The 16,475-nt window shown below is 36.7% G+C and overlaps 1 protein-coding gene across 1 annotated transcript in view; it reads left to right on the top strand.

Annotated features, from left to right (window-relative positions):
* LOC127227228 (glutamate carboxypeptidase 2) overlaps positions 1 to 16,475 on the top strand; it is a 64,505-nt gene that overhangs the window by 25,631 nt on the left and 22,399 nt on the right. The window contains exons 8-12 of the mRNA XM_051191567.1: positions 448 to 546; positions 800 to 885; positions 2,453 to 2,572; positions 12,555 to 12,637; positions 14,376 to 14,439. Of these exons, the coding sequence (XP_051047524.1) occupies positions 448 to 546; positions 800 to 885; positions 2,453 to 2,572; positions 12,555 to 12,637; positions 14,376 to 14,439 (452 nt within the window). The remainder of the gene's footprint in view (positions 1 to 447; positions 547 to 799; positions 886 to 2,452; positions 2,573 to 12,554; positions 12,638 to 14,375; positions 14,440 to 16,475) is intronic.

Raw genomic sequence — 16,475 nt, 5'->3', positions numbered from 1 at the left:
ACTTGCAGGTATGTAGGGAGTTGAAGAGGATTTCTTTTTTTAGAAAACAGATAGGTCAATTACAAAAATCAAGAATAAAACAAAGAAAACAGCACAACAAAAGAAAATGCAAGATACACGTGGTTTATCTTTACACAATTATTAACACATTCTTTGGATACTTGTATATAATTAGAATGCCGACTGTATCTCTTATTACCATAACTTTGTCCATTGCCATGAGTTCACTTTATCTTCAAGTTACTCATCTGCAAATTAGAATTGATAGTGGTCACTGCCTTTCAGGAGTGGCAGAATGGGTCAATGGGTATTACATGAAAAGCATTTTGCTCTGTTATTCATAGAAACTCTTATGAGAAGATGCCCTAGACAGTGGACTACTTGGTATTTTAACTTGCTACATTAAATTTTATTGAACCAATACTTTTTATTTTTAATGGCCAACAGACACATGGGTGGACCATCACCACCTGACAGGGGCTGGAAGGGAGGGCTCAATGTGCCTTACAACGTGGGACCTGGCTTTGCTGGAAACTTTTCAAAACAGTTAAGTTATTATTATACTCATTTTAAACAGGGGGTTTTAGAATGAGACATTCATAGAAGATCAAAAACAAATAAAGCCTAGTCAGTACAGTTGAGCAGGACAATGGTTTTATATCACTAAAGTTAGCAAATGTTACTTTTATCCTATGTACAACTAGAAATCTTTTAAAATCATGATGATAAAGTTAAAAAGTGTGGTCGTTAAATCTTTAAAAACTATTCTCAAAGAATGTGTTCTTTGTCTTTGAGTTAGAAAAGTCAAGCTGCACATACACTCCTACAGTAAAGTGACAAGAATCTATAATGTAATTGGCACATTCAAAGGAGCTATTGAACCAGGTAAATGGAGCATTTGTTTGGTATGTATTGGAGAATCAAATATTATGTACCACTAATACTCTAGGTGCAAGATAAACTAATAATTCAAGTTGTTGCCTTACTGAAGCTCATTAAAAAACAAAGTAAGACATTTTGGGTATAGTACATTACTGTATGTTTCAAGAAAAGGAACATTAATATTTGAGGATGGACAATAATGGTAATCTGCACTTTTTTATTTGTTGAAAAATAATTTATACAATATATTCTAATCACATTTCCCATTTCTCATTTCCTGCCAGATTCTCCCCACCTTCCTTTCCATACAATTTCATTTCTTTCTTTCTTTCTTCCTTTAGAAAACAAGCATGCAAACAAAGAAACAAATTAAAAGGGGAATAACATAATATAAACAGTAAAAAGAAAATAAAGAAGCATGAGTAGTATATACACACATACATGAGTAGATACACACATATTCACAAACACACACCCATACACACACACATACACACACACACACACACACACACACACACACACACACAAAAATACAAAACAAGAAAGCATAATATATAAAGGAACATTACAAAAGTTTAAGAAATGTCCAAACAAAGCAATATGAAACAAAACAATCTAAAAAGTACCAGCAAGTTTATTTTCTGTTGGTCATTTACTGCCAGGCATGGGGCCTCCCTTAAGCGTGGTTTATATACATTGTGAGCTCAATTGGAGAATTACACATATTTTATTAAATCTTTTGATTTTTTTAAACTTAGGTTTAATTCCTAAGGATTTCATTGATTATTATTTTTAACATAAATAGTATAATTAAATTGAATATATTTCTTACAAAAGCATTGCTTGTTTCTTTTTCTGAGATAGTATATGCTAGATTTAGGCTCAATTTTATGTAATCTCCTCCCAAGTGCTGAAATATCTATTATGTGTTATACTATGCTATGAATAGACATATGCTTCTTTTTAAGAATGAAGAGTTTTATAAAATTAAGGCTTGTAAGTAATAGACTGCATATACATATGGATACACACACAGGGGAGTTATTGAATCTTATTAGATGATTACTTTGGCCAGGGACTGTGGTAACCTTTGGAATTGAGAGCTTTGAAACAAATGTAAATTAAGGACAAGATAATGATTTAAAAGAAGAGTCAAACATTTAAGGACAATACATATCTATTCAATATGAAAAGACTGCTCCCAAGATTTGCAGCTCAAGCAGCTTCCTCTTCCTATAGTATACAGAAAGTTTCATAGAAGTAGAATACCTATTTATTGGAACATAATGAAAATGATGGTCACAAAGTGGCAACAGATATTAGATAATTTTAAGGAGGTATATGGACATAGTTTCCTATTTTCCTATTATATATATTATTACTTCAATAATACATTGAATTAGTTTTTAAATCACATTCATAATTTCATCTGATAGATAAAACCAATATTGAAATCTGAGCAAACAATCTTAGCTTTTGGAAAGTTGTATTTTTGCTTTGACTTGTGAATGTTTTTAAGTCATTTGCAATCTGCTCTGGTTGTGACCCTTGCTCTGCTGATGTCTAGACAGATATGTCATTCTTGGAGGTCACAGAGATGCCTGGGTCTTTGGTGGTATTGACCCTCAGAGTGGAGCAGCTGTTGTTCATGAAATTGTGAGGAGCTTTGGAACACTGAAGAAGAAAGGTAAGAGAAGCAGATCATGAAAAATCAAATTTGGAAATGTCAGTTTAATCTTATGAAAAATGTGTGTGAATATATTACTTTGAGTGCTGGAATGTGCCTTGTATGCAAGAAGACTCTTCTCAATCTGCAATACAAAATAACAAAACCAGATAAATGAATATGGGATCAACAATGTCATTAAATTAACAACAGTATAAACGTTAATGTTGGTTAATTATTTTTGTTATTTTAAATTAGTTTATTATATATAATATATATATATTATATATATAGTAGTAAAAACCTCAAGGTATTGTCATGAAAACAGATAGGTGGATCAATGAGCTTGGATTAATGACCCAGAGGTAAATACACAATCCATGGACATCTGATCTTTGACAAACAAGCCAAAATTATACCATGAGACAAAGAAAGCATATTCAACAAATGGTACTGGTATAAGCGGATGTTGTCATGTAGAATACGGTTGAATCCATATCTATCATCCTGCATAAAACTCAATTCCAATTGTTTCAAAGACTTCAACATAAACCCAGATACACGGAACCTAATAGAAGTAGGGTGAATATACTTGAAGGCATTGGCACAGGAGACAATTTCCTGAACAAAACACCACTATCCTGGTCACTAAGATTGAAAGTTAATAAATGTGACCTCAAATAACTGAAAATCTTCCCCAAGGCAATGAACACTGTCAATGGGACAAAACAGAAGTCTACCAAATAGAAAAAAATTTTCACAAACACCATATCTGACAGAGGGCTGCTTTCCAAAATATAAAAAGACCTCCAGAAATCAGATGTCAAAAAACTAAATAAACCAAAGAGAAATGAGGTGTAGACTTAAACAGAATTCTAAACAGAGAATCTCAAATGGCTGAGACACACTTAAATATTCTTAGCCATCAGGGAAAAGCAAGTCAAAATGACTCTGAGATTCTATCTTACATCTGTCAGAATAACTAACATCAAAACTGAAGAGACAGTTCATTCTTGCAAGGATGCGGAGTGAGGGGGATATTTCTCCATTGCTGGTGGGAATGCCAACTTGTACAGATACTTTGGAAATAAATTGGTGCTTTCTCAGATAATTTGGAATCAACACAACTCAAGACCCAGCTAAAGCACTCTTTGACATATACACATAGAGGCTCAATCATACCAGAAGAACACTTGCTCAACTCTGTTCATAACAGCTTTATTCTAAATAGCCAGAACCTGGAAATAACCTTGATGTCACTCAACTGAAGAATTGATAAATAAATTGTGGTACATTTACACAATGGATTATTACTCAGCTGTTAAAAACAATGATGTTGTATAATTTGAAGGCAAGTGGATGGAACTAGAAAAAAAATCACCCCGAGTAAAGAACTCAGACACAGAAAGAAAAACATGATATGTGTTCACTAAAAAAATGGCTATTAGCTTTAAAGTAAAGGATAACCATACTACAAACCACATACCTAGGAATTCTAGGTAACAAGAAAGCCTAAGGAGGGTAGCAGGCACTTAGATCTCCACAGGAAGGGCAAATAGATTAGATTTCATGGGGGTATGGAGACAGATGGACAAATGAACATCAGCAATTAGGATGGATAGGGCATGGAGGAGGAGATTTTCAAAGGGCATGACTAGTAAGAGGGGCATACATTTCATTGTCAGACAAAATCCTGGGTCAAGAAAAACTCCCAGGAATCAACAGGGACAACCATAGCTAATAATTGTAGCAACAGTAGATATATAGCCTGAACTAGCCATCTCCAATAACCATGCAAGACTTCCAGTGGAGGAATTGAGACACCAACCCAGCCACACAACCTTCAATCTACATCCTGTCCTGCCTAACTTGTTCCAAGGTGATACAGAGATTGTGAGGGTGGCCAACCAATGACCTGAGACCCATGCAATGAGAATGAGCCTGCCCCTGATATGACTTGGAGTGTCAGGACCCAGAGCCTGAATGGCCTAGAGACCCAAGATTGAACCAAACTTGACTGGAGAAAAAAATGAATATAATGATGTCTAATGATGTTCTACTTATAGATTGTTGCCTAGTCTAATTGTCATCAGAGAGGCTTCATCCAGCAAGTGACAGAAACAGATGTAGAACCACACCCATGCATTGTGCCCAGCTTGGGGAATCCTATGGAAGAAGAGGAGGAATGATTGTAGGAGCCAGAGAGGTCAAGAACATTACAAGAAAATTCACAGTGTCAACTAACCTGGGTTCTTAGGATCTCAGTCTAAAACTACAGCTAGAGAGCCCACATGGAATTTATTCAGAACCTCTTCATAAAAATGACATTTGGGTAGCTCAGCCTTCCTGCAGAACTTCTAACAGTGGGATCAGGGGCTGTCACTAACATGTTGACTGGCTTTTGAGAACCTAGTCTTCTTTCTACTTGGTTGCCTTGCCCAGCCTTAATACAATGGGAGGTGCTTAGTCTTACTGCAACTTGTTATGCAATGATGCATTTTTTTAATCTATGGGTGGTCTGCTCTTTTCTGAATGAAACAAAGGAAGAGTGGATTAGAAGGGGAGTCAAAGATAAGATGAGGGAGAGGGAATGGGAAGAGAAGAGGTAGGGGAATCCAAAATCTAAAATTTGGGATGTTAAATAAATATATAAATAAAAAGGTAAATAAATATGCTCAATATTGTCAATAAATTAGTAGCAATGTCAATGCAAACATTAATGTTGGTTAATTATTTTTTATTATTTTAATTAGTTTACAAAATATATTATCTGACAACCTGAAATAAATTGCATGGTTATTGGTTGCTCTGTCAAGGGTTTCTTGGCCAAGACCTGAGGGAGACATTCTAATGCTCCTCCATCATAACACCTCAGGTCATCTGTACTATGTAATGTGGGAGAAAAAGGATCTAAATGGAAAAATAGTTATGATTCTTCACACTGGAACCCATGTTGCCCACATCATTTTATTCATATTCACACTTTTATCACCATTAATTATGCCATGTAAATATTTTCATGTAAAACGTTAAAATTTAAACAAAATGAAAAATTCAAGGAGATAGTTGTGGGTTTATTGTTTTTTTGCAGAAATACTTTTTTAATTAAAAATATTTTGTTTGTCCTGTAGAGTTTTAAATTTCATTCTTTGTGATTTTCCTACAGTGTTTTTTTTTATGACCACTCCCCCCCCCCATTCTTCCCCTCTCATCTGCACAATATATTCTTTTTAACCTATCTAGAACAATTTGTATTGCTCAAATATTCTTGGATGTGTATCATGGTGCAGTGAGCAGAGGCTACACTTCTATAGAAAACTTTCTGTCCCACTCCCAGAAACTAGCAATTACCACTGGCTCCAACACTAAGGTTGAGATTTTCTGCCCAATTCCCATTTCATTGCTGCGATAGTATGACTGTTAGTTTTAAGATTAATCATTACATATAGAGAATTAATCCTTTGTCTTCGTAACAGATTCTACTAACAAGGTTCCTGTGTTCTGCACAATGTAAATCACACACACACACACACACACACACTTGTAGTGTGTTTACACATGCATGCATATCACAGAGTGGGTGTGAAAATCAGAAGACAGGTTGTAGAAGTCTGCTTTTTCTTTCAATGTGGATTCCAGGAATCAAACACATGTTGTCAGGCTTGGCAGCAAGTACATTTACCAGCTAGGAGAACCATCTTAAAGCCCTTAAGTATTAATCAACAATAAGAAATTATGTTTAGCTGGGTGTTGGTGGCCCGTGTCTTTAATCCCAGCACTTAGGAAGCAGAGACAAGCAGATCTTTATGAGTTTGAGGCCAGTCTAGTCAGTCTAGTCTACAGAGCTAGTTCCAGGACAGGCTCCAAAGCAATACAGAGAAAGAAAGAATGTTTACTTTGGGTACTATTTTTCTATTTTCTGAGAAACTGTTTACATATGTGTGATCTATTTTGATGCAATAGCAACCATGAAGACATGTTCTTAATCATTCCCATTCCTGTTTTACAGATGGTAGCCTAGGGTACATAGGTAATACATGGCAGAGGTGGAGGACTGGGATAGGCACACTGCAAACTCTTTCTGTCTATGTTCAAAAGATGCACCACATGTGGAGGGATTGGTGTTTCCACAGTTCATTAACTTGGTCATGTTTAACCTCTTTACAAAATGTTCATTATTTAATAAGAAAATTTCTACAGTGAAGGCAAATCAGCATTGTCAAAACTAATGGCTGTGAACAAAGAATGAAGTGAAAAGGGATGAATCATTTGAAATAATAATATAGCACATTAGACAAAAACACAAACATTAGATTCAATAGTTATAGGGAAATATGTTTAATAAATACACCTGGAATTTTAATAGCTTTGCAAGGACCTTATAGCATTTACTAAATATTTCTTTTTTTTATTTTATTTAATTTCATATAACAAAGTCAAATTAAGTGAAAACAAACATTTGTACACAGTATTTGGGAATTTGGGCATCTTTCTTTCCAAACTACTTCCTGCTGGTAAGGGGCGCTGTCTTGGGGGGATTTGAAGAAGATTCAGATATCCTGGCTGTAGTCTGTAGGGCTGTTTTGTCCAGCTGTTTTGAATGTAGGATCAGCTTGTACTCTGTTTCAGGCGGTCTGGCATGATCAAACCATATTAGTCTGGAAGGAATCCACATCTTTTCATTTTCTGTGGAAACAAAAATAGAAATCCTTTTCCCCAGTAACTTGTCCTTCAACTTAAATTTTGGAGTCAAAGCATTTTTTTAATTTAATTTATAATTTTACATGTCGATCCCAGTTCCCTCTCCCTGCCTCCCTCCCTCCCCCCAGCCCTCCCTTCCTCCTTTCCTCCCTTTTACCCTCTCTGCCCTCTCACATGCACTCTAAACACCCTCCCCTCCCATCCCCCCACCCCAATTCCATATGTAGGGGAATGCCATCCAGTTGGGGTCATGTAGATCTGACAGGTCCTGTGAAGTAGGGACTAGGGCTTCTCTCCTGTCTCTAGATTAAGGCAGTTATCCCTCCATGGGGGATATGTTCCCAAAGTCCTTTTGTGCACCAGGGATACATCCTGACTCCACTGTCTGAGGTCTCTTAGACTGCTCAGTCCTTCTGGCTGAGACCCATATTCAGGGGGGCCTGAGTACGTCCCATGCTGGCTTCCCAGCTATCAGTCTAGTGGCTGTTAGCTCCTTGTTCAGGTAAGCTGTCTCTGTCTTGTCCTCTCCATCTGCTTCTGGGTTCTAGTTCGACTCAGTGTTTATGTATGGGTGTTTGCTCCTATTTTCAACAGGCATTAGTTGAGTGCTCCATGGATAAGATAGTTGTTGATCTCACTCTCCGGGAAGGGCATTTATGATAGCCTTTCCACGGAAGCTGAGATTGTTAGTTGGGAGCAGTCTTGTAGTTCTCTCGACCTTTCTTGTGTTCAATTTTATCTTCAAACCAATATTGGCTCCCTCTTTTATGTTCTCTCTCTCTGTCTCTCTCTTTTTCCTATCTTCTATTCCTAACCAGGCTCAATCTTCCTGGTCGCACAGGTTTTCCTCTCCTCCCTCTCATTTTCTCCTACTTCTCTCTCCATTTGCTGTCCTCCCCCACTTCACCTGAGCTCTGGGGGACTTGTCCCTTCCCAGTTCTGTGAGGGACATTATATGAATCTCTTAGAATACACCTTGTATCCTAGTTCGTCTGGTGATGTGAATTATAGGCTGGTGATCATTTGATCTAGGTCTAAAATCCATATGTGAGTGAGTACATACTGTGTTCCTCTTTTTGTGACTGGGTTACTTCATTCAGGATGGTTTCTTCAAGTGCCAACCACTTTCCTGCGAATTTCAAGATATCATTATTTTTTTCTGCAGAGTTGTATTCCATTGTGTAGATGTGCCATATCTTCATTAACCATTCTTCAATTGAGGGGCATCTAGGTTGCTTCCAGGTTCTTGCTATTACAAATAGTGCTGCTATGAACATAGTTGAACAGATGTCTTTGTTGCATGGATGTGAATCCTTTGGGTATATGCCTAAGAGGGGGATTGCCGGGTCTTGTGGTAAATTAATTCCCATTTTCCTGAGGAACTGCCATACTGATCTCCAAAATGGCTGTATGAGTTTGCACTCCCACGAGAAGTGGAGGAGTGTTCCCATTTCTCCACATCCTCTCCAACATAAGTCCTCACTGGTGTTTCTAATTTTAGCCATTCTGGCAGGGGTAAGATGGTATCTCAAAGTTGTTTTGATTTGCATTTCCCTGATAGCTAAGGATGTGGAACATTTTCGTAGGTGTCTTTCAGCCTTTTTGATTTCCTCCATTGAGAATTTCTTTCTTTAGTTCTGTACCCCATTTTTTAATAAGGTTATTTGGTGTTTTGTTGACTAGTTTCTTGAGTTCTTTGTGTATTTTGGAGATCAGCCCTTTGTCGGATATAGGGTTGGTGAAAATCTTTTCCCAGTCTGTGGGCTGCCGTTTGGTCTTGTCAAGTGTGTCCTTTGCCTTAAAGAAGCTTCTAAGTTTGAAGTGGTCCCATTTATTAATTGTTTCTTTCAGTGTCTGTGCCCCTGGAGTTATGTTCAAGAAGCAGTCTCGTATACCAATTTGTTCAAGGGTACCTCCTACTTTCTCTTCTAAGAGGTTCAGTGTGGCTGGATTGATGTTGAGGTCTTTGATCCATTTGGACTTGAGTTTTGTGCATGGCGACAGACATGGGTCTATTTGCAGTCTTCTACACACCCTCATACAATTGTGCCAGCACCATTTGTTGAAGATGCTGTCCTCGCCCCATTGTATAATTTTAGCTGTTTTGTCGAAAATCAGGTGTTCATAGGTGCATGAATTAATATCAGGATTTTCAATTAGATTCCATTGGTCTACCTGTCTATTTTTATGCCAATACCAGGCTTTTTACAGAACTATAGCTCTGTAGTAGAGCTTAAAGTCATGAATGGCGATGCCTCCTGAAGTTCTTTTATTGTATAGGGTTGTTTTGGCTATCCTGGGTCTTTTGTTTTTCCATATAAAGTTGATTATTATCCTTTCAAGTTCAGTGAAGAATTGTGGTGAGATTTTAATGGGGATTGCATTGAATCTGCAGATTGCTTTTGGTAAGATTGCCATTTTTCTATGTTAATCCTACCTAACCAAGGGCATGGGAGATCTTTCCATTTTCTGGTATCTTCTTTAATTTCTTTTTTTAGAGCCACAAAGTTCTTATTATATAGGTATTTTACTTGTTTGGTAAGCGTTACACCAAGATACTTTATGTTGCTTGTGGCTATTGTAAAGGGTGATGTTTCTCTGATTTCTTTCTCTGCTTCTTTGTCGTCTGAAAAAAGTAGGGCTACTGATTTTTTGAGTTTATCTTGTATCCTGCTAGTTTGCTGAAGGTGTTTGTAAGCTGTAGGAGTTCCCTGGTAGAGTTTATTGGGTCACTTACGTAAACTATCATATCATCTGCAAATAGAGACAGTTTGACTTCTTCCTTTCCAATTTGGATCCCCTTGATCTCCTTTTGTTGTCTTATAGCATTAGCTAGAACTTCTAGTATGATATTGAAGAGACATGGAGAGAGAGGGCAGCATTGTCTTGTTCCTGATTTTAGAGGAATTGGCTTAACTTTCTCTCAATTCAGTTTGATGTTGGCAGTTGGTTTGCTGTGTATTGCTCTTATTATGTTTAGGTATGTTCCTGTTATCCCTGACCTCTCCAAGACCTTTACCATGTTGAATTTTGTCGAAGGCTTTGTCCGCATCTAGGGAGATAATCATATGGTTTTTCTTTTTCTGTTTGTTTGTATGGTGGATCATGTTGATAGATTTTCATATGTTAAACCATCCCTGCATTCCAGGTATGAAGCCTACATGGTCATGGTGGATGATTTCTCTGATGTATTCTTGAATTCTGTTTGCCAGTATTTTATTGAATATTTTTGCATTGATGTTCATCAGGGATATTGGTCTGTTGTTTTCTTTCTTAGTCGTGTCTTTGTGAGGTTTGGGTACCAAAGTTATTGTGGCCTCATAAAAAGAGTTTGGCAATGAACCTTCTGTTTCTATCTTGTGGAACAGTTTGAGGAGTAGTGGTATTAGTTCTTTCTTGAATGTCTGGTAGAATTCTGTGCTGAATCCATCTGGCCCTGGACTTTTTTGGTTGGAAGGCTTTCGATGACTGCTTCTATTTTATTGCGGGTTATAGGTCTATTTACGTTGTTTGTCTGTTCTTGATTTACTTTTGGTAAGTGATAGTTATCCAGAAACTTTTCCATTTCCTTTGAATTTTCAATTTTTGTGGAATATAGATTTTCAAAGTATGACCTGAAAATTGTCTGGATTTCCTCTTCGTCTGTTGTTATGTTCCCCATTTCGTTTCTGATTTTGTTAATTTGCATGTTCTTTCTCTGCTTTTTCGTTAATTTGGGTAAAAGTTTTTCTATCTTGTTGATTTTCTCAAAAAACCATCTTTTTGTTGCATTGATTTTTTGTATTGTTTTCCTGGTTTCTATTTTGTTGATTTCAGCCCGCAAGTTGATTATTTCCTGGCGTCTACTCCTGTGGGGTGAATTAGCTTCTCTTTGTTCTAAGGTTTTCAGTTGGGCTGTTAATTCTCTTATGTGACTATCCTCTGTTTTCTTCATATGGGCACTTAGTGCATTGAACTTCCCTCGTAGCACTGCTTTCAAAGTGTCCCATAAGTTCGGGTATGTTGTATCCTCATTCTCGTTGAACATTAGAAAGTCTTTAATTTCTTTATTTCTTCTTTGACCCAGCAGTGGTGCAATTGCACATTGTTCAGTTTCCATGAGTTTGCAGGTTTTCTGCTATTTGTGTTGTTGTTGAATTCCAATTTTAAAGCATGGTGGTCCAATAAGTTACAGGGGACTATTCCTATTCTCTTGTATCTGTTGAGGTTTCTTATGTCACCTAGTATGTGGTCGATTTTAGAGAAGGTTCCATGTGGAGCAGAGAAGAAGGTATATTCTTTTGTCTATAGATGTCTGTTAACCCCAGTTGAGACATAACTTCTGTTAATTCTTTTGTTTTTTTGTTGAGTTTCTGATTTGGGGTCCTGTCTATTGTTGAGAGTGGTGTATTGAAGTCTCCCACTATAAGTGTGTGAGGTTTTATATGAGCTTTGAGTTTTAGTAGTGTTTCTTTTACGAATGTGGGTGACTTTGTATTAGGGGCATAGATGTTCAGAACTGAGACTTTGTGTTGATGGATTTCTCCTGCGATGAATATGAAATGACCGTCTTCATCTCTTTTGACTAATTTTGGTTTGAAGTCTTTATTTTGCTATGCTGATTTTTAGATGAAAATAAGAAGGCTTAGTCAGTGTGTATGGAACAGCCTTCCTTGCATCTAGTGAGTGAATCAGGGCTTAAAATTTATAGCGTTCTTCATCTCCAAGGACAGTGTTTATTACCTCCATACCATAAGACCTACTTATCAAATTGCATGGCTTTCAGTATCAGAAGATATTGCTATCTCAACGTGAGCCACTGATAACCAATTTTACCAAATAGGGGAGAGAAAAAATATCACAGAAGCAGATGGTCTTAATTATGGAAGATGTTATTTACGAACAGCTTGGCAGGGATCTACATAGTTCCCCACAGTTCTCCCTGCACTGCAGCACTGACTATACCTATGGTTTCTTCCTCTGTGTCACGCATATGCAGCTCAGAGAGGTTTCCTACTCTGAACAATTGTAAACTATTTAGAATATCTCATGACTTCATTTGGATTTTACTCTCTACACCCTTCCTTTTGCAATACACATGCACTATTTGAGTTTTAGCAAAACCCATTTCTAAAACATAGAAACAGAAATTGTATAAGTAAGGATGTGAGCAACATTACTATATTCTAAGTGGAAAAAAAATCAAACAAACAGACAAACAACATCGGCATTTTGGGTTTCCCGTCCTGTAGACTTCTCCTTGTCCTGGGTGTATATTATACTTTTATATAAATGCTAATATATATATTCACATACATTTTAGGATGGAGGCCTAGAAGAACAATTCTGTTTGCAAGCTGGGATGCTGAAGAATTTGGCCTTCTTGGTTCTACTGAGTGGGCAGAGGTAGGTTGACAATTTGTTCCCGCATAATTTTTTTCCAAGTGACAAAGCAGTTGGGACTTCTTTTGTGGACAAAGTAACAAGTGAGTCCAGTTAGGTAATGGTTAGAGATTTTTCTAAAACGTCGCTTACGTATCTTCAACCTTTTGATAAAGCTACATAATTTCCTGTAGACAAAATGCATTCTGAAGGATCACACAATCAAGGTATTCTTTACAAATAACCAAAGGAAAGATCATCTCATAATGTTTTAAGCACATTTACAATTTTGAGTTGGGATTCATTCCTCCCTATACTTGGTTGTATGTGGCTCATAAGCCAAGAATGGGCATGTGTAATTATCACAAAAGATTGCTTCATTGTTCAAAAATCTACAAGAGTGCAACAAGATGACTCAGCTGGTAAAGGCACTTACTGCTAAGCTAGTGAATTTTAGTCCAATTCTTGGGACCCATATGGCAGGAGGAGAGAAACAGCTGCAATCTGTCCTCAGTCTTCCACACATGTGTCATAGCTTTCATAGTATGCATAAAAGCCCTAAATCAATCAATACATTACAATATTTTTTTAAAAATCAACAAAATTATTTTAAGTATCCAGTTTTATTTGATTTTTGATAAACACCTAATGTCAACTTTGAAATTAATTTATCTTTTTTATGATAATGCCATACAGTAAATAAATCAGTGTAATGGACACCAACTACAAATAAAACATGGGTGTTCTAATGTGATTTTTCCACACCACCCAAAACAGCTGCAAGTGCTACTTACATTAAACCCCCAGGTTCTACAGTAAGGCCTGGTTTCCGTTTATCCTTTTATACCTATGGTCTCCTTCATACAGTGAGACAGAATTTTTCATGGCTCCTGAACAATAACTTCATCGGAATTATTAATTGGCTTGGTGTGACAGAGATGTACCTGTCAGCTTCCCCTTGCTGTTCTGCGTTCTCGTGTGAAAGCTGTTAAACATAGGTATTTCAGGGTTCTCTGAAAACCTGCTCTATTCCAATTGATAAAGGTGATGTGTTTCTCTACAAGGAAGTTTCAATCTGGAGCCAGGCAAACTTATGAATATTTTAGAGGGCAATTTGTTTATTCTATAGAGTTGTTATTGTTTCCTTAGTTTTCAGCCTCTTTATTAAGCCCAGAGTGCCCCAGAAACACCACAATCCTCTTGTTTTGCATATTTAAAACGTACAATCAGTGAAAGTTACCATTAGGTGGCAATATAGTACAAGAGATATTGGCTTTATGGCCACATTTCCTTTGTAAATTTTCTGACTAGTAAATTGGAAATTGCTCTTTGTGTGTGTGTGTGTGTGTGTGTGTGTGTGTGTGTGTGTGTGTGTGTGTGTGTATCTTGGAAATCACCTCTGCTTAATTAATAACAGTATCTTTAAAATTATATTTTTGCTGCAAAGACCCTTAAATTGATGTTTACTGAGACAAATGATGACAGACAGGTTTGGATGTTCAAACTCCCAACTCCTTTTTCATCTACTGTGTATGAGCAGTTCATTTTTTCAAATGTAGGTTAGAAAACATTGCTTTTGTTTCTCACTGGCAACCACTGCAACACTTTCTCAATCCAACTTTCTTTTTAGACTCATATGCCAAATTTGTAGGACACATGAGCCAATTTCATTGAAATATCTGCATTCAAGGGAGGCAGATATGGTTTGGGTGGGAGTTATATTAAGCATAAACTTAACAAAAAGATGTTTATCTTGTGATAGGAGCATTCCAGACTCCTCCATGAACGCGGAGTGGCTTACATTAATGCTGATTCTTCCATAGAAGGTGAGTAAAGTCAGGCACGATCGAGAATGGGTGATTACTCTAGAGGTAACAGTTTAGTAGAATGATAACATCCCTGCAAAAATGAAGCCCATTAATGTGAGGTAAGGAGACCTGTGGCTGCTTTCATATCTCTTCCCTTGATCAAGTCCTAACTGTTGGGTCCCAGTGGCATGTGAACAGACCACCAAGGTCTATGAACCATAAGCAAAAAGAGAATTCCAGATCCCCAGGGCCATAGATCACAGTTTGGCCTGCTGATACTGTGACAATAGGAGCAGTTTTTGAGTCCCTTCTTAGTAAAAATCAACCATCAGGTGTGGGTCAAAGACCTCTTGTAATCTGGATGGTAAGCTTAAAGTCACAGTACATTTTAATATTTATAACTTTTGATTATACAGTGCAAACTTGAGGTATTTGCAAAAGCCTATAACTGCTTTTCTTCTTCCCTGAAAGAATGCAAGGCAGAAGGTCACATAAGAGAATAGTTACAGGTTAAGCGAGTTACATGCAAACAATTGTTAGAAACTAACCTTTGTTCACACTAACCACCTAGCTATAAGGCAGAAAGCAACCATTAAAAGTTTACCTCTGCACACAGTAGCTGCCAGTCTGTCCACTGTAAGTAAGGCTAAATGCAATTATTAGAAGGTTAAAGTGGTTGTCTGCTCCAATTTCCCCAGAATATTCGTAGGCTTACAGTTTTCATATGCTGAGCTCTTCACTGACTACATGAGTAACTAAGAGGTGCCCCTCCCTCTATTGCAGTACTTATCCAGGAAGACAATATTCCTTACTTTGCCTCCTCTATCAGATCCTCTTAAATATGGCTACAATTACCTGTTTAATGCCTAAGTCATGAACTTGAAGAATTTTTTTTTTCTTTTGAATGGTATGTATGACATTTAAATACAGAGACTAGAAAGATGGTTGAGCAAGCAAAGGCACTTTCATGACTTTAAAATGAATTGGTATTTGTAAACTCCATGATATATGACTTGAACACAGTGACTTTTCAAAAATCACCAGTGTGGGCTTAGGTGGTGATTATCATTCTTTTCTTACTTAAATCATATGATCATGGGGGATGGAGGTATGTAGGTCAGAGGCAGAGAGGTTACCTAACATGTTCCATGCCCTGCATGTTATCCCCAACATTGCAAACATACAAATACAAATATGATTATATTTAACATGTGTGCTTAACAGAATGCTCCAAATAAACAAATTTCAAATAATGCAAAATGTTGCAATTATTATTGATAATATCAAATGTTTTACTTGTCCAGTATTTTTGTATACCACTGGAACTGGATCATAATTTTTAGGATTAGGAACTACTACATGTATGTAGAGTGTAATTGAGCTACCATATAACTCACTTTATTGCATTTTTTTGTTAGATGTTTATTTATAAAGACATAAAAATAAACCACATATTTGTGAACTTATGTTAAATTGAATCATATACCCAAAACAAAACAACAAAGTAATGTTTTTATTTGTTTTCATTGTTTTTTATAAATAATAAAGTTTATAAAATTTCAGAAATTTAAGAGCAATACACACACCAACCTTATTGTCATTTCCAAAAGAACTGTCACCTTCAGTTAACAGTGTTTCTGCTATGTGGATTCTCAGACTATTTAACTGACACATGTTCCAGAAGTCATTTAGATGCTTTCTTAATCACTTTCCATCCAATCTGTATTAAATGTAACTACCATGCAATATAAGTACTTATATTGCTTCTACTGTACAAAGAGGAAGCCATGACTCTGAAAAGTCAAGTCCTTTCCCACAGGTCACCTGCAAGGGAAGGGTTGAGTTCAGAGCCATCCTACATATTATGTTTTTACCTTCTGTTATATCCTACAAGATTTTGGCATAATACAACACCTAACTGGTTCTAGATCCAGCTTTTTACTCAGAAAACATTATATATACTTCCCTATACAGAATACACATTGACTTATTACACTTAAAATCCAATGGCCACAAAAATTCCCAAAACATCAAAAAGAAACAAAAATAAAATG

Source organism: Phodopus roborovskii, unplaced genomic scaffold (genome assembly GCF_943737965.1).
Source record: "Phodopus roborovskii unplaced genomic scaffold, PHOROB, whole genome shotgun sequence".
Lineage (NCBI taxonomy): Eukaryota > Metazoa > Chordata > Mammalia > Rodentia > Cricetidae > Phodopus > Phodopus roborovskii.
The sequence above is the reverse complement of the archived record's forward strand: the minus strand, read 5'-3'. Positions and strand labels throughout refer to the sequence as shown.